The 21,652-nt window shown below is 43.3% G+C and overlaps 1 protein-coding gene across 1 annotated transcript in view; it reads right to left on the bottom strand.

Moving 5' to 3' along the window:
• Positions 1–441: 441 nt before the first annotated feature.
• PHLPP1 (PH domain and leucine rich repeat protein phosphatase 1) overlaps positions 442–21,652 on the bottom strand; it is a 192,101-nt gene continuing 170,890 nt past the window's right edge. Inside the window, exons 13-17 of the mRNA XM_084887683.1 lie at positions 16,357–16,487; positions 10,623–10,727; positions 7,788–7,982; positions 5,183–5,411; positions 442–2,580 (exon numbers count right to left, since the gene is read on the bottom strand). Of these exons, the coding sequence (XP_084743809.1) occupies positions 1,426–2,580; positions 5,183–5,411; positions 7,788–7,982; positions 10,623–10,727; positions 16,357–16,487 (1,815 nt within the window). The 3' untranslated portion in view covers positions 442–1,425. The remainder of the gene's footprint in view (positions 2,581–5,182; positions 5,412–7,787; positions 7,983–10,622; positions 10,728–16,356; positions 16,488–21,652) is intronic.

Genomic DNA, 21,652 nt, shown 5'->3' with positions numbered 1-21,652 from the left:
GCTAGGAATACTGGATTTCCCATTGGACTCCACTGCACTGAGGTGATTTGTCCTAGTGCTGGAGAGCGAGCCCACCAGCTTCTGATTTTCACTATTCAAATAAAGGTACATTAAGCTGTTCCTATGCTTAAGAGCCCCTCAAAGAATCAAAAATGGGTGTGGCTTTGTGAGAAAAGTTTTCCAAGGATCTCCTCTTTGCAACCTCGATCTACTTCCTTTATAACACCTACCCTTCATAATAACAACAAATAGAAGGGCTGCAAGATCAATTATTTCAATTATTAGTCATAAGGTCCATATCCCGTTGGGTATTTTTTCCCTTCGAAAAAAAACAAACAAACAAAACCCCAAAGGCAGAAATATCTGGTAACTCCAAATCCAAGCTATTATGACTGTCTGCAAGATACATCTGGATGCTGAGACAAAAGCAGATGAGTGCAATACTTGTAAATTTTGCATTTATTATAACAAAAATTATGACATGTTCATCTGTGCATTCGGCTTTAATGTAACTGTTGGTATGTAAATGGACTCTACAATCATGCTGATTGTGGCAGCAGAAAGGAACACAATTAGAAAGTGTCTGCAAAAGTCAAGAGGCTGGGTAGGCAGGAGAGGACAGGAAAGGGCTCAGAGGCCCCTTGGGTGCAGGTTCCTTCCCAGTGGCCTAAGAGGCACCTTATTTGAATGGCATTGCTCTTCGTTGCTCAGCCTCATCACTGAATGAACTAGTGTGGGTTAGGAGGTGGGTGTGGGCGGGAAGGCTCCTCAGAAGGGGAGGGAGGGAAAGTCAGTTGTTTAGACTGTGTCCTTATGCCAAAACTACAAAACATCTGAAGCATCACTATACAACACGGAGCTATTTACAATAGAAATTTCTCAATCAACTGTTCTCTCAGAGAAAATTAGTGAATCCCAGTGACTTAAGTCACCTGACAGAGTAAAGCAACTCCTAGGAGTTAGTCTCCATATTCTACAAATGTCTATCATTTTCAAGACAAAAAAAAAAAAAAAAAAGGCCTTTCCCCCCAGAATTACAATATTATTAAACCATTAAGCACTGGCAACCTGCCCTGCCTTCCAAACAAACAAAACAATACAAAGCCATTTTAAAAAATATTACATTATCATTAACTGCTTTCTCTGTAATATATTAAACCTTTTGTTCTTTTGTTTTTATACATCTGATATGTTAGGAAAAGAAGTTAACAAATTTAAATCATATTGGTAAAGCATCACTAGAAGAAAAAGTGGTAATTATTTTAAAAATCACCAACAAGAAGAACCTACAGACTAGCTGCAAAGACAGGTTGGGAGAGAGTCTGGGAGAAGGGCGTGGAGTAAACCCCTGGTTTAATGCGAGCCTGGGAGACTCTGGCAACTCCGTCTTTCCCGGTTAGTTTATTAAGCGGCGCCGCCGGCGGGTCATAGCGGCGTGTCGCAGTAGTCCGGCAGCGGGTCGGCCGGGCACTGCCGCGGCGGCGGCTGCAGGGGGAGCTGTGCGGGCGGCTGCTGCTGCTGGTGGTGCTTCATGATCTCCTTGACCTCCTCCTCCAGCTCGGGCGGTATGATAAACTGATCCTCGGGATCGGGCTGCGCCGGGGCCGCAAAGTAGCCTCCGGGCTTGCGGAGCGGCGCTTCCGTGGCCACTTCTATCACATTGTGGCTCCTTTCCTGGGGCGCCACGGAGCCGTTAGCCCGTCGGCGCCCGATGGTGCCCACACTAGCGAAGTCCGTCTTCCTGGGCAGCCCAGGCTCGTCCTCGTTGGCGCTGATGACGATGCCCTCGTCGCTGGCCTCGGCCGGAACGTGCAGCAGGTGCTGCTGCTTCTCCCGGTCCTTGGCGCGGCCGCAGTGGATGTCCACCTCCACCTCCACGCGGCTGCCGTTGCTGAAGACGCCCTCGATGGGCTCCTCGTCGTCGCTGTCCAGGCCGTTGTCGGAGAAGGCGCTGGAGAAGGTGGCGCTGGACAGCTGGCGCTGGAAGGCGCTGGACAGGCAGGCGGGGTGCAGCAGGCAGCGCTGCTCGCTGGAGTAGGCGGGGCCGCTCTCGCTCAGGGCCCCGGGCGGGGGCTCGTCCGAGGCCGTGGAGCCCACCTCGCTGCTCATCTCCGAGGTGGACAGCTCACTGCTGATCTCGGAGGCCATGCCGCTGCTGGACGACGGCACGCCCAGCCCGTCCGACGGCCGGTCCTTGATCACCATGCTGACGGAGGGCGGGAAGATGCCCGGGCTGGGCGGCGGGCCGGCGCCGCCCGCGCCCAGGTCGCAGCAGCAGAAGCTGTCCTCGGTGACGCTGAGCTGCACCACCACGGCGCTGAGGCTGTCGCGGCAGCCGTAGCTCTGGGCCAGGGTGCACAGCTTCTTGGCGGCGGCCAGGGCGTCGGGCACGTTGCGCACGGCCCCCACGGCCTCCTCGATGGACAGGCTGTCCCACAGCCCCTTGCTGCCCAGGATGAAGAACTCGTCCTGGGGCGTCAGGGCCACGGACTGCACGTGGGGGCGCGGCACTACGCTGGGGTGTAGGAAGGTGTAGCCCAGGATGCGCGTGGACTCGGTCACTCCGTTCACCTTGCCGTCCTAAAAGAAGGGGGTTTCCAAGCAGACGTTAGCACGGAGCCCACCCACGTGGCAACTTCCCTGGGCCTCCTGCCTGCCTGGAGGCCCCAGGGAGAGCGCTGTGTGTGCCCCAGGGAAGGGCTGGTCTCTCTCTGATGAGCGGCCAGTATCTATCTCTCATCAGAAACCAGGGCAGTGGCCGGGGTAGGGCAGAAACAGGAGGGACAAGAGGGACCTCGTTCACACTGGATCTAGCCTGTCACAACACCTCTCACAGCAGCTTGGGGACGCTTCTGTAGCCACAGGAGAGGGCTTTCTGAAACAAGCCAGTCCTGAGCAGACACAGGCAGGTCTGGTCAAAATAACACCCACGCCTTACATTCCTCTCCATCAGCCCAGCAATCACAGGGCCCCAGGAGACACTGCTTTACACTTAAGAAGGTAAAAAATAACTGGGGGGAGAATCTCGGTGTGACTCACTAGGTCAGAATGCCCACGCCGGAGAGGCAGATGCTGAGGGAGAAGGGCCAGTTCCCGTCACTTGCTTTGCTGATGGCAAAGGGAGAAGACAAAGTCCCTCGGCTTTGGATCAGTTGGGTTTGTGCCATTTAAATAATGAGTCGAAGTTTCAGACGATTTGCCGGTTAAAGACCTTTACTCTGAAACTAGAGGGGAGGAGGCGGTGACCCTGTATACCGCTTAGCTCTTTATTAAAGTTTGAGGGTCTCAGGTCCATAACGTGACTCTCCGTGACCCAATTTTTAACAACTTTGCCAGGGAAGCTTCATGATGACAAATACAACTTTCAGCAGTGCGTGTCTAGGATGAGGTAACAGAGATGGTCCCCTAAAGCTGCCATTTCTTCCAGAGAATGGTGTTTCCTTCCCAACCCTACCTCCTTCCCTTGTGTGGGATTTTGTGAGGTGTTTGATTGTGTTCTAGGGGTGCCCTCTGCGACTCCACACACAATCCCACCATGATACTCTCACGAGCAGGCAGAGTTCTTAGAAGGAAAATTACCAAATGGGTCTTCAAGCATAATTTTCAGCTTCCTTGATGCTACTGATAGAATTCTTTGCTCCCTGAAGTGTGGAATTGGCCAGAAATTACCCTTGCTGTTCTGCCCAATCCTTTAGCTCTTGCTCCCATCAGAACCAATGGTCTTGTGTCTGTGTGCGCATACAGGTGCACATGTGTGTGCTTGGGGAGTGTGCCTCAAGGTAGAGAAGTAACAAAATCAGCAATGCAGACAAAAGTGAGAAGGAAATAGGATGGTGAAGACCTGGGGGATGGAGGGTGAGTAGGGGCTTGGAGGAGAATGGTGGGAAAATGGGAGACATATGGAATACTATCAACCATAAAAAAATATATTTTTTAAAACGTGAAGAGAAGAGTCAGGGAAAATAGGAGAAAAGTTCTGAAGCCAAACTGTGAGGCATTTATGCAGCAGAAATTGTTAGTCTTTGCATGATGTAATGCTGAGTGTTTAATTCAATTACATCTGTCCCACCTTAGACTGTCTGCTCCCCGAGAGAGTGTCTATGATCTACTTTAATCCTCTGTGCTCCCAGACAGGCAGACAGGGAACTAAGACCAACCCACACACTCATTTCTCGAGTCTTACAGTGGATCCCAACTCTTTCCTATCTTCTTCGTGGTCCTTATCAGAGCCTGTGGACCCAACAGACTCATCTCTACTGAACTGTCTACCTGGTTACACAGGCCTGTGGGTTTTTTCAACAATACAGACTGGACACCTCCTGCGGCAGATGTGTGCAGAGTCGCTTCTATATCCCCTGTCATATGTCAGCACCCACCAGGCGATAATATTGCTATGATGAGTGCGTGAGTGGAGTGGGGCTGCTAGTGCCCATGTGGAAGTTGTGCTGTAACAAATCTTGCTGTAATGCAGACTGACTTATGTCAACCTTTCAACAGGGGCACTAATGACAGGTTGAACCAAGCAATGCTTTGTTGCAGCGCTGCCCTGTACACTGTAGGATGCTTAGCAGCATCCCTGCCTCTCTACCAGCCCTAAGCACTGACCTAGTTGTGACAACAAAAATGTGTCCAGGCATTGCGAAATGTCCCGTTGGGGAAAAATGGCCTCTGGCTGAAAAGCACTCACTGCCTCCTTCAGATGGAACAGGAGGTATGACCCAAAGACCAGGGAGTTCATTTCCACAGATACAGTAGCCTACAGACAGATATACTATTGTTCCTACTTTACAGATGAGGAAACTGAGGCTTTGATGAAGGTTTGAAGGTCACAGCCATCAGCCCCAAAACGAGGAAGGGATACCAACACTGTGATCTCAGGGGTAGAGCCCTCACCATCAAGCAAACCAGTATCTTCCATGAGGACCAGGTGGGGCAGCACCACGGAGCACCTGACACACAGCCCGACACTGAGAGGCCATCAATAAACGGATTATTATTCTATACAGTATAATGTCTTCCCACCTATCCTACAAGAGAACTTGCTATATAACACCAGGGGGTTGGAATTTTAATTCTAAACCAACTTGAAAGAACATTCTTTGAAGGGAGATGCTCACTGGCTGGTTTCTGCAGACCCAGATCCTATCCTCCCACCACCCGAGGAAAGTGGCTCTCTCCTCACCTCCGTGATAATGGCCTTGTGCTGCTTAATTCTCCTTAGCTCCTCCTCCCAGCTCATGACATACGACCTGGACAGAGGCAGTGGCTTCCCGTTCCGACAGAGGACCGTCTGGCACTTGCCCACATTGGCAGAGGTCAAAGTGAAGGATCCTCCTGGGTCCACAGAGTCATGCTTGATGTGACAAAGGACAGCAGCACCGCCAAGTTTCTGGCCAGCAGTTCCAAGTTTCCTGGAATCCAAAGAGAGGGCATAAAAACCCAACCCAACCTGACTTTATCAGTTTTGCTAATTAACAAATTTGTCCTGAGGCACAAACCTCAAAAGCACCTGAGCACCCTCTCCCCCTGCAATACAGATGTTTACTTGGAGGAGTTCTGACATATTGGGCATCCATGTTTTGCTCTAGATGGTGTAGACTTGCTAGATCAGTAATACCAATTCTAGAACATTCACAGAAAGGACATTCTAGTAATTAAGCTCCATAGTGCTTTTATTCTTGACCATCAATCCACTGACTTAAGAAAAGCATCAAATCCCAACAATCAAGAGGGCTTGAAATCCTGTTTTGAGCCCCACAGATGGCTCAATGATGCTGAGTGTGCAGGAGCACGAGGTGAATACAAACAGATGCCTGTTTACAAGGGCAGATCCTCAGGTACTACCAACTCCTGTCTCCTCTAGGTTAGGAAGTGTCAACACTAGCCATGGAAGCCAGGGCTGCCTACAAGCACACACTAGCATGTTACACACAAAGAATAAACAATTCTCCCAAGAACCGAAAAGGTCACACATCCCATATCCTATTAACAAACAGGGAAAATGACCCTAAAGATGGGCCAGTGGTTTGGGTCTCAAGCCCCAACTCCTGAATATCCATGGCGGGTTTGGCACTAGGCCCTGCCAATGCAGCACTCCTTTTTCACTTTCAAAGGTATGTGATTGATTTGAGCAAGGCCAGAAATAGGATGGCATCTGTGGGAAGTACAGCTGGTAACCGAAGTTCAAGGGTTACATTTTTAATTCTTATTCAGTGGTAGGGGGTATATAACAAGCAGAATCTTGAGGGTATGCGAAAGGTGTGTGTGTGTATGTTGGGGGGGGGGGTGTTGGTGTGCATATGTGTACATATTATCTATTTGCTTTTTTGCTAGAACAGCTGGGGTGAAAACAGAAAAGTAGATATATGTCCCTGGTAGTCAGAACATTTTCTAAAGTCTTACTGCCCAAGGTTGAATTCTGGCTACACCCTCTACTAGCTTTTAGAGCAATGCACTTCACTTCTCTTCCTCTAAGTTTCAACCAGTAAAATAAGACAATACTTCCTATCCCACTGGGTACAATTTATGGCACTGGGATATTTGGAATAATAACTAGTACAAAGAAAGACTCATTGATATTAACTATGAGCAGAATTTAACTGTACATGCCCACTGAAAATGTGAGTGACAGAGGTGAGTCTAGCAGCAAAGAGCCTCCCTGGGCTGCCTCTGCTAAGTTTGTCAAGAGGAACCAATCCTTCATGAATTAGGGAAACTTTAAAGCCTTCTCCACTATTCCTTAGCAGACACCTTTTCTACCCCTATTTCAAAGATGCTTCCTCTGGCAGATTATCAAGGGAGAGAAAAAGTATAGTCATTGTTCCCATGACCTTTAGAGTACTCTTCACTTCCTGGTCCCACATAGGCAAGTGTTTGAGTGCAATATTAATAGAGAGGCAATGTCTTTACAACGTACAAAGCCAGTAGAGAGTGTGCGATCCTTTGAATGAGAAAATGTTTATACCATTCAATTCTAAGAGTTACAATTATTCTAAAATTTCTATGGTGACCATAAGCTCTGGACTAGGATTCTGTTAGTAACACTGACTTAAACATTTAATAAGGGGGAAAAACAACATATGAAGAATGATTTAACTTCTGGCCTAAATTTCGACCATCTCGTTTACAAAGGACTGCACCGTCTCAAGCCAGTCATAGTATTTCATAAAGATGAACAATCTGAGACAGGAACAGTCCCTTTCAAAGAGAAGTCCACACACCAAAAGGTCTAAGGAGCCTCTGGAGCTCGAGTGACTAGGGGGAGGTGGGAAATGTGTTGTAAGCAAGTGTGAAAACCTGGAATCATGACATACCTGTGAGGTCATTCTAAGATAAACTAAATTCCTGTCATTGATGTGGCCTCTTACAAAGTTGTTGAAATATCCGTATGTCTCAGGGGGAGCACAGTCCATTCCTGATGCTCGGGCAAAACCAAATTGCCTGAATGCATCTTTTTAAATATATTTTTTTATTGATTTCAGAGAGGAAGGGAGAGGAAGAGAGAGAAATATCAATGATGAGAGAGAATCATTGATTGGCTGCCTCTTGCACGCTCCCCACAGGGGATTGAGCCTGCAACCCAGGCATGTGCCCTGACTGGGAATCACACCATGACCTCCTGGTTTATAGGTCAATGCTCAACAGCTGAAAAATACTGGCTGGGCACCTGAATGCTTTTGTACCCCCACATTCAACAACCGTGCTTTGAGATTACTGGGCATCTATTTTTCTAAACAGAAGCTAAGCACTAAAGAACAAGAAAACAAAGTAGAGACTCTTAATTTTACCTTTGCATGACAACAAATGTGTTGACCATGTACTCTTCTTCATTTTTTGTTTTCTGTAGCTCTTCCGCCAAAATGTCACTCATAGTGCACTGGAGAAGGTAGGGTACCTCCACATTCCGGTCTCCATCAAATACACCATACAGGGCCTCCCGGTTGTCGCAGAAGTTATTCACCGACAGGGCTGCCACACACAACCTGCAAGGCAAGAATGCTTTTGTGCTAAGTCCAATCTTTCCTTCTCCATGCCCAACCTGACTCTATAGGAAGCAGACTTGTTCATCCCAGTCTTGTCTCTTTCTTCATGACTCCAGACAGATTAAGAATAGGTCAATGAATCCCAGCTAATTTTTATCAACTAATGTCTATAAGCAAAGAAGAATGATTGATACATGCTCATGCTTCACACATGGCTCCCTGGACCTGATGAATTATTTTAAATGGTAGTGAAAAGAGAATAAGAGACACAGGAAATAACATAATTACAAATCCGTATGACCATATTCATTCACATAAAGTTCTTAAGAGAAATTCCACATAGGGAAAAAAATGGAGTAACAACAAAAACACTGGAGAAATATGAATACAGGAAAAGTATATAAAATATATGAATGGTCTCAAATTCTGAGTCCTTCACTATGTAACTCAGGCCATCCTAACATCAACCATATGAGCACAGGTAGTATTTTTAGTGCCATTTTACAGGTGAGGAAATTAAGCCAAAAGGAGGTTGAGTAACTGTCCAAGGTCATACAGCAAATAAGCACAGAGCCCAGATGCAAAGCCTGTAGCCGGGCTCTTATCTCAGTACTGTCCCACTCCTGACACCATTTATTCAGAAGAGTAAGTCATCCCAAGTTATATGGCAATTAGAGGCAAAGTGAAGCTTAATAATATATTAAATCATCTTCTAATTCTGTCTTCCCTCTATAAGCTCTCCTTGCGAGTTAAAATGGGGGGTGGCGATAAAAATGGTGTTTTCAAAAAAGTACAATGATGATTTTTCTTTTCTGCTGAAGTTTCCCATTTGTTGTTTAGTTTGAGGAAGAACCTAACTTATCTGATTGAAGCTCCCAGCTTGGGTTTTCCGGAGGATCTGCAGTAACCCAGTAGGGAGAGACAACCACAGTTCTCGCCTCCCCTCAAGATAGCAAGCAGCAAGCTCCTTGTTCACATAGCCCTCTCTCTACAAGTCTAAAACAAAACACTCGAGAAGCTTCTGGCTGGCAAAACCAAAGGTAAAAAGGTGAAGGGACATAAGTGAGGGCCGGGTGACATGGGACTTCTGAGGTGCTGGTGATGGTCCAGTTGTTGGTGGAGGTGATTTGCAGGTGGGTTCACTTTAGGATGATTCCTAGAGCTGTACACTTATCACTTTTGTACTTTTCTGAACCTACACTATACTTTAACATAAAATTGTGGAAGGATTATGTAAAAAGGAGATTAACTGATCATCACTTTATTAATATATATGAATGGATAATACGTTTTAATATCTACAGATGTTTCAAAAACCAATCTTGGATTTCACATTGGTGTTTGTGAATTCAAAAGCAGTTTCACATACTTGTGTTTACAAACAAGACGTAAGGTCTTTTAATTTAAAAAGAAAGATCTCTAAGAAGGAACTTCGAGTGCTCCAAAGAATGTATAATTTCTTCCCTTCTTCCCCAAACACGATGACATACAGGGCACAGCACACAGAAACAATGCACCAGAGCCCAGGCACCACTGGGGGCACATGGAACAGGGGGGCTGAAGTAGGGACTCCTCTCCTTTTGCTAGCACAATGCCAAATCACACTCTTAAAGAGGAAAGGACAGTGTGTCAGATCCAGAACTTGAGACGATTCTGTTTTCCGTCCCAAAGAAAAGCAGTCAGCAACAACCACAATTCCACCTTTTATTTTTCACGGAAGTTATTCAGTTATACAATGGTTCTCAAACCTGGGTACGCATTAGGATCACCCGGGAAGATTTTAGAACATTCTGATTTAATGGGCCGATGGTTGAAGAAGTTTTTTTTTTTTAAGTTTTTCATCGGATTGATTATCATTGCACCCAGGGTTGACTACTAATGTTAGCTATTATTAGATTGCCCCTCCACTTCTGTTCTTCCCTTACTCTCAATATGCTGTGTCCTTGTACCTTAGCTAATTAAATTGTGGCTATTCTAATTTATATCCTTACTTTTCCAGTACTAGTTATTAGCGCCTCTTAACAAAAAGCAAGCAAGCCTGAAGAGCTAGATTATAATTCTCAGGAAAATCAACATTTGCATACAAGACAGGGAAGGTTGGTGAGAATAAGGAAGAAAAAGAAATTCAGACGGACACGTCCTGGTGGCAAGACAAGAAGCTGACATTATAGAAAACAGACATCAAACTCTTGCCAAGCTCATTTCAAAGGAAGAAATAGCTCAACAGAACCACTCACTGGTCAATAACATAAATGATGTCAAGTGTGGACAATCAAGGTTACTTCTTTAACACGATCCATTTTGCTGGGCAAACAGGCTTTAGAGAAAGAGAAAGGGGCTTTTAAAACGTGCAGCGATGCATTTCAATACATAGGCCTTCTCTAGACACTGGAATCTGAGGCAGATATAATGTGTCAGTTATACTGTATCCCAGCAACATATCTCACAAAGAGAAAGTATGTGATGCCGAGTAGAGTTCAGCTTAATGTTCAAATAAGTCAGGAGATGCCCTCTCTTTGGGGAAACATGCTCATAGAAATCTCCCGTGAGGCCTGTGTGTGATAGCATTGGGTTTCTTTCTACCCCATGAAAGATGGAAAGGGAGCAGGAGGATTTCATTCCTAAGCTTCACCCACTCACTTGTTTTTTACTCCTGAAGCTTCAGTGTAGCCATGGCTCCACACAGCTGGGGCTCCAGATGCATCTCCTGCAGAGGGCTGATCAATCTTGAAACAGCGGATATTACTAACAGGAGAAACAGAAGGGACAGGAATCAGTAAAACCAAACATGTACATGTTGCTCCCTTTATCCGAGAAATGAAAAAACACTTACTAAGCACTCTGTACTTACCATTTCTTACTGTGGTTAGTGTTTGAAATATATATTTTTAAATATTTTACTTATTGATTTATTTTTATTTTTATTATTTTTTAATTATTTTATTATTTTATTTTTTTTAGAGAGAGAGAGAGCAAAAGCAAGATATTTGTTGTTCCACAAATCTGTACGTGGCCTGAGTCGGGATCAAGTCTGCAATCCTGGCATATCCGAAAGGTGTTCTAAGCAACTGAGCTACCTGGCTAGGGCCTAAAGTGTCTGAAATATTTATCAGTAATAAGAACTAGCTACTATTCATAATAAAAACAAAGGTTTAAATATCCAGAGCATGAAAATTTGTTTTCATCAGCATTCTACTGGGATGTCAATTATTAGAATCTGTTGCATACACTGCACTAGACGGCTGCTCTCTTCTGGGAATAAAAAGGACAGCTCTGAACCTTTGCGTGAGAAAAGGAAATTAAACATGAACATCCAGATTTGAAAAGATGGGAACCCAAGCCACAATTATATTGTGTTTGGATGATGTGAGAGAATTCTGCAACATCCATCCTCAACACCAACTTCTGCTCACATCATGCCTTAAAATATTTCACAAAGATTATTGAGGACTTGCCATCCCCTGAAGCTTCCAATTCTTTCCTCACTAGCAGTCATCCATACTAAGACTACTACAATAAAATTACAAAGTAAATGAGGAGTATTTCAATAAGTTAGATGTTAACTACATACATTTAAATGGGAGACAAGCTGTTCTCTCACCTCCACTCTCCTGGGCCATAATTGGTTCAATAGGACCCACATAGAAATACTAAAAGGGTAGACTCTTAAGTGGGGTTTATTAATTACCAGCCTACTGAAAGCAGTCAGTAGCCCCAAACAGGAAGTCACACAGATGTGCAGCAGGTTTTTGAAAGGCTGGCTACCACATGGCAAAATAAATTCTTCCTACTTATAAATTACCCACCCCCGATTACTTAAACAGTATGCAGAATCTCCTAACTTAAACAACACCTAAACACTTGTCATGACTCCAAAATTTTTAATTATCTGTTGGTATTCATTATCTCTATAATAAAACAAATACTGAATACTTCTCTTGAGAACCACTCAACTCTAAGAAGTAAATCAATACTGAGTAGTATTCACTTTAATTCTAGAAATAGCTGGTGGCAATTTCTTTGAAATTTAAAGACATTTTGTTAAAGTTTCTACTCTCAAGTACTAGCAGACATTCATTTGTCCCTTTATTCTAGAAAGCTGGAAAACATAAAAATCACAGATGGTGCCAATAGGAAATCCCCAAATCAAATTAATATCTCATTTTCCAGCAGGGATATATATTAATATATGTATCTCCTCTTTTCATAGTATTCAACCTTCCCAGAAAGAGAGGAGCAAGCACTAAAAAAGGCAGGCTGCCATTATTTGCTCTCCACATGACCTGGTGCCAAGTTTATCCATGTACAAGGCTAAGCGATGCAATGTTCTCTCTTTAAGTATGCCTAAGGGCTCTCACTACTTCTCTGCTACTTTCTGAATTTAGAGGAAAACTGAAGGGTTGTTTCTAAAGACACTGTACTTTTTACAGATAGAAGACAGAGCCTATAAAGAAATAATTCCATTTCCTATATATAATCCTTAACTCCCCTATAATCCTTTCCCAAGAAGCAGTGATTTCTCATTCTCCACCTAGCTGAGTACAGTGTGGCTGAGCAGCTGTCCGAAGTGACCTGAATGTTGACTCTCGTAGATCTTTAAGTGAGCATGAGACTACAAACTGGGAGCTGGAGTGCAGTCATACAGGAGAGTCACCAGAGGCACACCCTGGCTCGTGTAGAACAAACAGGCCAATCCTCTAAAAGTGCAAGTAATACGATAGTTATGGAGACTCTCCCAAGTTACTAAAAGGCCACCACCTTCTAGCTGTTAGAGAAGGTAATGTTTTTACATAAGAATATTATGATTTCATTGTTATTTATTTAGTATTTTTAAGAGAATGTTATTTTGCTTTAACTTACATGTTTCAAATATTTAAAAATATGTTTTTATTTATTTTGGAGAGGAAGGGAGAGGGAAAAATAGAAACATCAATGATGAGAGAATAATTGATCTGTTGCCTCCTGCACACTCCCCACCAGGGATTAAACCCACAACTCTGGCATGTGCCCTGACCTGGAATCGAACCATGAACTCCTGGTTCTTAGGTTGACGATCAACCACTGAGCCTTATAGGCTGGGCTCATATTTTAATCTTTTTAAACACATGTGCTTCACTATAGTAGCTCAAGCCCCTCCAGTGATATGCTCACTATAGAGAACTGTAACAAGTAGGTTTTCTTTCATCTATATATATATAAAAGCCTAAGCAACCATTATGACCTGACTATCAGCCGGTAGCTATGATACACATTGATCACCAAGAGTAAGATGCTCGATGCAGGAGCTGTCCCCTGGTGGTCACTGCACTTCCACGGCCAACTTCCCGTGGCTAGCCAACCTCCTGCGGTCCCTTCCCCAGGCCAGCTGGCCAGCCCCAATAGGCTTGATTGATTGGGCAAGATGCCCCAGTTGGCCCCGATAGCCGGTCAGGCAGAGGGACCCCATGCGTGCACGAATTTGTGCACTGGGCCTCTTGTGTATATATAATAGCATGTCTGTCTGTCTGTCTGTCTACCTACTTATGTACTTATACTCCTACCTATCTATCTATAGCTTGCATCTTTTTGTTCTGATTACATCATGGACATTTTTCATTATTTTACATTGATCACAAATAAAATTAGAAATATCTTTTTTTTTTAAAATATATTTTATTGATTTTTTACAGAAAGGAAGAGAGAGGGATAGAAAGCTAGAAACATCGATGAGAGAGAGAGACATCGATCAGCTGGCTCTTGCACACCCCCTACTGGGGATATGCCCGCAACCAAGGTACATGCCCTTGACCGGAATCGAACCCGGGACCCTTCAGTCCCCAAGCCGACGCTCTATCCATTGAGCCAAACCGGTCTCGGCAAAATTAGAAATATCTTGATGACTATTCTGTACCCAAAACATATTTCTGATTATTTGTTAGAATGAATTTTTTCCAGAGAAAACCTTGGTCTCAGTAGGGGAATATTTTGAGAAGCTTGATACACAGGGCCAGTAGATTTTAGGAAAAGTTATATTCATTTATAGTCCTAACAGAGCACCAATGAGAGGGAGAAAATCATTTATCATTTAGATTTTAATAATTCCTTGATGTACTAATAACGTTGTACATCTTTTCATGTAACTATCTGTATTTCTTTTGTTAATATCTTTCAATTATTTTGTTTTGAGTGCTTTTCTTACTGACTTATAAGAACATTTTCTATTAAATATTAATGTTTTTTATTTTCATATTTTTGCCATGTTTCTTCTTAGTTTGTCATTCCTTTTATATTTAATCTTGATAGTTTTTGGAATAGACATTTTAACCTTTTATGCATAAAAAGTATGTATTATATATAAACTAGAGGCCCAGTGCACAGAAATTCATGCATGGGGGTCCCTCAGCCTGGTTTGCACCCTCTCACAGTTCGGGAGTCCTCAGGGGAAGTTCTTCTCATGGCTTAGGCCAGCTCCCCACAGGGAGCCAAAGTCTGGCCTCCCTCTGTAGGAGGTGATTGGGTCAGCTAGTCAGGGACGGCACTGCCTCCATCACCCCGTTGCTGCACTGCTGCCACCGCGGGAGGCAACCAGACAGGTGATCAGAGGACAGTGCTGCCCCCCTCACCTCACCATGGCTAGTCACTGCCCCCCCCATTGCCATTCCCTCCTGCCCACTGGCACATGTTTTGGCTGGCCTGGTGCTGCTTGCTCGCTGACCCCACACCCTGCTAACTAGTCATTTTGCTGTTCAGTCAATTTGCATATTATGCTTTTATTATATAGGATATACATAACATAAACATAAGATCTATATATTATAGATTTCTCTTCTTGTGGTCCTCCCCCCCTTTTTTGGCTAAAATATTCCTTTTCTGGCTTGTGAATATATTCATATAATTCCTTACTACTTTAAAAAATTATTTTATTTTATTTTATAGGTCTAATTTAGCTGGAATTTATTTTAGTATGAGATAAGAATTCAACTTTTATTTTTCTCCTTACAGCCAGTTTCATTTATTAGCAAATTTTGATGCAATTATTTTTAATACAAAATTTCATATTATATGGACTCCCATTCTGAGAAGTACCCTGGAGAGCATGTTGCCCATCCTCCCATCCCAGAGAGAAGAAAACCAAGGTCTGCACAAACTGAGGGATTTGGGCCAAGGCTCCCATACTGTTTGATGAACAGGAGAGAGAGTCTAGGTCTCTGTAGCTTCCCGAGGACACTACTTAGGCAGTATTCTTCAATTATATATTGAAATCAATGTGCTCATTCAGGACTTAAAATATCAATAAACAGGCATTGATTAGGCCAGTTCATCTAGGAATCACATTTAAATGCTTTTCCAATTTTAGTTTGCACTAAAGATTAGGATAGATTAATGGACCACAATTCTACTTTCAAAATTCTTGAAATTTTGCCTAAGATAACAGAGGATGACTTTCAGCAACAGATATTACAACAGGGTTTAAGCATATAAAGCATACATAATGACTGATAGCTGTCACTGTCCAAGACTGTTACTTCAAGATACATAGAAAAAAAGTTCAAAATTCAGAAAAGTTTAAAGAAGAAAATTAAGACCACCCATAACCCTATTATCCCAAGAATAACACTATTTTAACATTTTTTTCCCTATCCTTTCAGGCATTTTTCTAGGTGTACCTTAGCACATACATGATCACCCAATGCACAGAGATTTATTTTTACAAAAAGTGGAATTATACAAACTTTTTCCTTAACTTTCTTTTCACTTAACATTATACTGTGGAGTCCTCTCAAATTAATAATATAACTGCACATCATTTTTAATGGCTGTATAATATTCAACTGTGGAGCATAATTCATTTAATTCTATTGATAGATATTTAGAGCTCTGAGATAACATTCCTATAAAGACATCTTTTCTAATGAGGCTACCTTTTTAGTATTTCACATAGAGAGCTTGAACCTGTGATTCTCCATCAACTTTTTCCCAAAACACAAATAGAACATCACAGGACCTAATTATCCCACACTCCCAGTTTTGTTTAAATAATCTGGTAATTTTCTCACATGCTTCCTCTCTCAAAATTCTTCTGAAACATCTGCACTATACATCACCCATGTTGTCAGTAACCAAGAAGGAAGTTCATGTCTTAGTCATTTGTTGCTTCTCCCCTTTGTCTTTATCTACCATTTTCTTCTTTGAATTCAATATTCTTGTTTCTTTTTAATTTCTGGAAGGACACTTGAGTGTCCAACTATTAGAATTTTTTGCCCTCCATTTTGGTGAGATACAGACTTTCAAATGACTTCAAAGGAGGGGAGATACCACTGAGATGTGAGTGGGTGCCAGACTGATGTTCTTAATCAGCTATAAGCCTGTTGTCAATGCTTCATGAAACACTTACTTAAGCAGTTCCAGGGTTTTGTGATCGAGAGCCAGCCGGGGGTTTCCAGTCAGGTCTAGTTCTTGCAATTTTGGAGGCAGGTTTTCTGGTAAAGTAACTTCACTTAGCTCGTTACAGCTCAGGTCCACGCACTGAAGAAATAAGTGGAAACAAGGAGAGGGTCAGGCAGTTCGGAGCTTCTACGCCTCCCAGCAGGATCAGCCTAACCATTTGCTACACTTGCTGCTCAAATGCAGAAAAGTTTGGCTGCCACTCTGCCATAGATGTTGAAAACAGTTTTTTGCTAAATGCAGTTTAAATTTTTACTATCTTTGAATAATGCAAAAAAATAAAAATAAATAAATAAATCCATGCTCTTTCTTCTCCCCATCTTTATCCTTCAAAGTTTCCTGTACATTTAAATATTAAGAGTTAACTGAAATAACCTCAGGATACTTTTTCTTATTGCTGACAAAAATCTCTGCACCTGTTGGGGCCATGAGGTAGTTACAACATCAAAATGGAACTTCTTAAAACAAACAAAAAAAACCATGAAAATGAGGAAAAAGCAGGAACAAATAGAATGAGAAGATCTTCAAAAGAAGTTAAGTAAGGTATCAGTAAAAGAGAGACTAGTACATGGGCCTGTCTATTGTATGCACTAGAAAAGGGCAGGAATTAAATAAGGATCCTGCTCTCCAGACAGCAACTCCCAGCTAATCTCATTAGAAAACAAGCAGAAGGCTCAGCATATTGATTAGAGCAGAAATTCTGTGTTATCAGTGAATTGGAATAATGCCTACTTTCTCACAAAGGCTTACATGAGGTAAGCCCTAACACCAGGGGCTGTGTTTCTGCTCCAGGAGCAGGGAACCAGGGCAGAAAGCTCACATGCACAGGCCAGAACAAGAGGAACTGGTAAGTTTTCTGGATAAGAGAAAATTCAGCATGATGAGGTGGAAAGCATTCAGTTCTCTGGCTTCAACTGGCACCTGACTATAATTTTATTTTTAAACTAGAGGCCTGGTGCACAAAAATCATGCATAAATGGGGGAGGAGGTTCCCTTAGCCCAGCCTGCACCCTCTCAAATCAGGGACCTCTTGGGGGATGTCTGACTTTTGGTTTAGGCCCACAGGGATTGGGCCTAAACCAGCAGTCAGATATCACTCTCACAGTCTAGGACTGCTGGCTCCTAACCACTCACCTGCCTGCCTGCCTGCCTGATCGCCCCAACTACTCTGCCTGCCTATCTGATTGCCCTTAACTGCCTCTGCCTGCCTGCCTGATTGCACCAAATCCCCTCTGCCTGCCCGCCTGATCACCCCTAACTGCCTCTGCCTTGGCCCCCACCACCATGGCTTTGTCCAGAGGAAGATGGATGTCTGGAATATGGCTAGTCAACCTGGTCTAACTAGCATATTACCCTTTTATTAGTATAGACAGATTATACAGGATAAGACTGCTAAAATGGGGAGGGGGGGGGGCTTTTTCAGCAAGAGAAGATGCTCTTGGCAGACAAAAACACATAATCACTATATCTGGACTGATAGCCAGCCACATGCACTATGCTGCCAAACTTGTCATTAAAAAATTGAGCCACTTTCTTACATCTTACACCAAATAACTGTTGTCCTTAAAACCCCTCCTAGCCCCCAGCTTAGGTTCTGCCTTCACAGTTCACCCAGATTAGATTCTGATTGGTTGGTTTCTATGCCAGTCAGCATCTCCAGGACTATCCATGGGCCTGATCTGCAGCCACCATGACAACTGCAGATCAGGCCCTGCCTCTCTCTGGGCCTCTCTCCAGGCCAATTGCTGGGCCTGATCTGCAGCTGCTGTGACTTGGGCCTTGCCAGCAGCCTCAGCAGCTGCTGATAAGGCCTGTCTCTCTTTCTCTCTCTCTTTTTTTTTCTTCTCTCTCTCTCCAGGCCTTGCCAGCAGCCGCAGCAGCTGCAGATCAGGCCTTGCCTCTCTCTCTCTCTGGGCCTTGCCAACAGCCGCAGTGACTGCTGATCGCCCCCACCCCCCCACCAGTAGCCACAGTAGCTGCTGATTAAGCCCTGCCTCTCTCTCCAGGCCTCATTTCTGGGCCTGATATGCAGCTGTGCCCCTCCCACCCACCCCTGCTGCCCTGCCTGCCCACTGGCTGCCAGACTCGTTGTGATAGGAGCCTGTGGGCCATGGGGCGGGACCAAAAGGCATTCCATGCACTTCCTGGTGACTGGTCATCCCTTTGGTTGTTTAGGTCGTGATGGCCCCTGGCCTTTTATAATGTAGATCTTTATTTTAGAAAGTATTACATATATACTCCATTTCCCCCCACTGACTCTTTCTAGTCCACCCCCACCTCAAGCCTTCCCTACACTATTATTTGTCTATGTCCATGGGTTATGCATATATATGCATACAAGTTCTTTGGTTAATCTCTTCCCGGCCACAACCCACACCTAATTTTTCTCTGAGATTCGAGAGTCTGTCCCATGCTTCTAAGTGTCTAGACCTATTTTGTTCATCAGATTACACATATAAGTGAAATCATGTTATTTGTCTTTCTCTGAGAGGACTATTTTGCTTAGGTCCCTCCATGTTATCTCAAAGAATAAGAGATCCTTCTTTTTCACTATTGCATAGTATTCCTTGGTGTAAATGTATCATAGCCTATTAAAAACCTTAAGATAGTTCAAAAGCAAATTGTATTCAAGAATTTTGGAATCCTTGAAAGTGGACAAAATCATCATTATTTGGAAAAATTCTTAAAGAACTTAAATCTATAATGGATTGGGGAGAGCTATAGACTAGGTAAAATGAGAACCTATATTTTTGGAGAAATGTGTCCCAAACTGCAGCAATGATATGAAGTTATATTATAATCTTAAATACTTTTAACTACAAGAACTTTATGACCCCTTTACAAAAAGTTGGACATATGGAAAAGCTTAGAAAACTTACCCTTAAATTTAGCATCCTAACACTACTAAGTGTTAGCATTCTATATTTTTCTTATAGGTTTATCCTAATCTAGTGCCTGGTGCACGAAATTCGTGCACATTGGAAGGGAATTAATTAGAGAAAATATTTTAATACTAGAGGCCCAGTGCATGAATTCGTGCATGGGTGGGGTTTGGCTGACCCACCCCAATGGGGGCCAATAGGGCCAGGCCGGCAGGGGAGAGGGGACATGGGAGGTTGGCCAGCCAGTCCCGCCCCTGATCCAGCTGGGGTCAACCAAGGGGAGGGGCCACTCCAACCCCCTGATCAGGCCTATTGGCACATCAGAGCCACCAGTCCTTCCGGTCACTTGGCAGTCAGTCTGGTTGGTTGGCTTTTATATATATACTTTCTCTATAATAGAAGTGTCAGAGATGACAGAAAAATTAGTAAAATGGATATGAAACTCTCCTTCCTGTCAGAGTCTGGGGCACGCCAAGTGACCCAGAGTCAAGTCCCCACCCAACCACATGCACCTTGAAATCGCAAGAGACCCAGACCTGGCTGGTCCCACCCTGTCAAGCCCTGTCAGGTTGGGGGCATGGCCTCAGGTCCCCTGGCCAGGTGCTGGGGCGGGAGACATAGCCTCAGGTCCCCCTGCCTGGTCTCAGGTCCTCTGGCTCCAATTATCAATATGATAATTAGACTGGATGATGGAACAACCTTATGGAATGACCAGTGGGCAGGGGGCAAGGCCGCGAGGCAGCTGGGCCGCCGAGCCACCAAAGGGGGTTGCCAAAGGTGACCTCCAAGGGGGGCACCAGGGCCATGAGGGCCGAGGCAACCCAGGCCATGAGGGCCAAACCCCTTGCACAAATTTCATGCATTGGGCCTCTAGTTATTAATATAAAAAAAACTTTAAAAGATCATAAATGTAGGTACCATTTCATTACATTTCAATTATTCCATATTTTCACTCCCAACACCTTTAACAGCCTTAATAATTTCAGTGTAAGTACAATAATCAAAACATTCATAATAGAAAGATGGTCATCTTTTTGTTTTATTTTCCAATTATAAATAATGGTTGCATGAATAGTCAACTGGACTTCAATGAAAAATTTATAATACTGGTTAATAATGGTTTATTTTGCCACTAGAGTCAGAATACATCACAGATAAGACAACAAATGGTATAAATATAACCCGCTGGGTAATTTTGAAACCTGAGCTTAAGCGCTGGCTTAAGCTTACAACATATGTGGTTGAAAGAAATAATTTCAGAGGTCAGAGCATGGATTATGGGAAAAGATTCCCATAATCTAAAAAGGCATTTTAGAACATGACTAAATTTTATAAAATTGGTTAGCAATGTTTTATAATGTGATCTAAGGTTTTAAACTTTCAGAGTTCTGTCATTGTACAATTGCTCGTTTTTATATTACCAATTTATAAAGTGAGTTCACTAGAGTATTTATTTACAAAGATAATCACTGGCCATGGAAAGCAGACTTTCTTAGAGATGGTGCTTACACAATAACCCCGCCCAGGCCCATTTGGTTACCATGTGTTTAATTCACTGCAGCCAATTCCCTTCTGAGTCCTTCGTTATCCTGTCCATCACTTTCCCCTGGAGGACTACGACCCTCCCTAGCTTTGCTTTCAGTTTCCTTCCCTGTGACCCTCTCCCCACAGTGCTACCGTCAGGGTGATTCTCTGATGACATTATTCCATCTGATCACACTCTAGCTTTACACTCTTCCTGCCCTTCAATCTGCCACCAAACTCCTTAGGATGTCAAACAAGGCACATATCAACCAGGTAAATGTGTAAAAATCACTGTCGTAAAAAATATTATGCATGCTATTTATAGTATCTTCAACTGTCTATAATATCAAGTTTATATCGGAAAGCACCTGAAAAGTGAGGAATGGCTAAGTAGGACAGCTTTTGTTCCTTATTAGGAGACTAGAATATGCTCCAAAGTATATAACCACGGAGTTATTTTTATTAGGCATAAAACTGAGGATAAGCAGAAATGCTAAGATGCAATTGAAAAGTTACATTTTATATCTATAAAGAATTCCTACTTTTTCACCATCTATTCCTCCCACCCCCCTCACACACACAAACACATACACACACACAAATAAAAAACTGTTAGATGATTCATCCCAGGGAACAGATTTCACCCCATTAAGTCTACCTGACCCAGGAATCACACCAACTACTGCCTTCATTTACATAGATCATTTCCTGTTTCAGCACCTTAGTTTCCTAACCTATCAAATGGGAATATCTGTTCTATATCTCATTTCATTAAATTGAAATGAATGTTTGGTGACCTATATAAGGGAATGATTATGAGTTGAGTGCTGTGGTAGTGAA

The sequence above is a fragment of the Pipistrellus hanaki genome (genome assembly GCF_964339955.1).
Source record: "Pipistrellus hanaki genome assembly, chromosome: 6".
NCBI lineage: Eukaryota > Metazoa > Chordata > Mammalia > Chiroptera > Vespertilionidae > Pipistrellus > Pipistrellus hanaki.
Note: the sequence above shows the minus strand (reverse complement) of the source record. Positions and strands in the feature narration are given on the sequence as shown.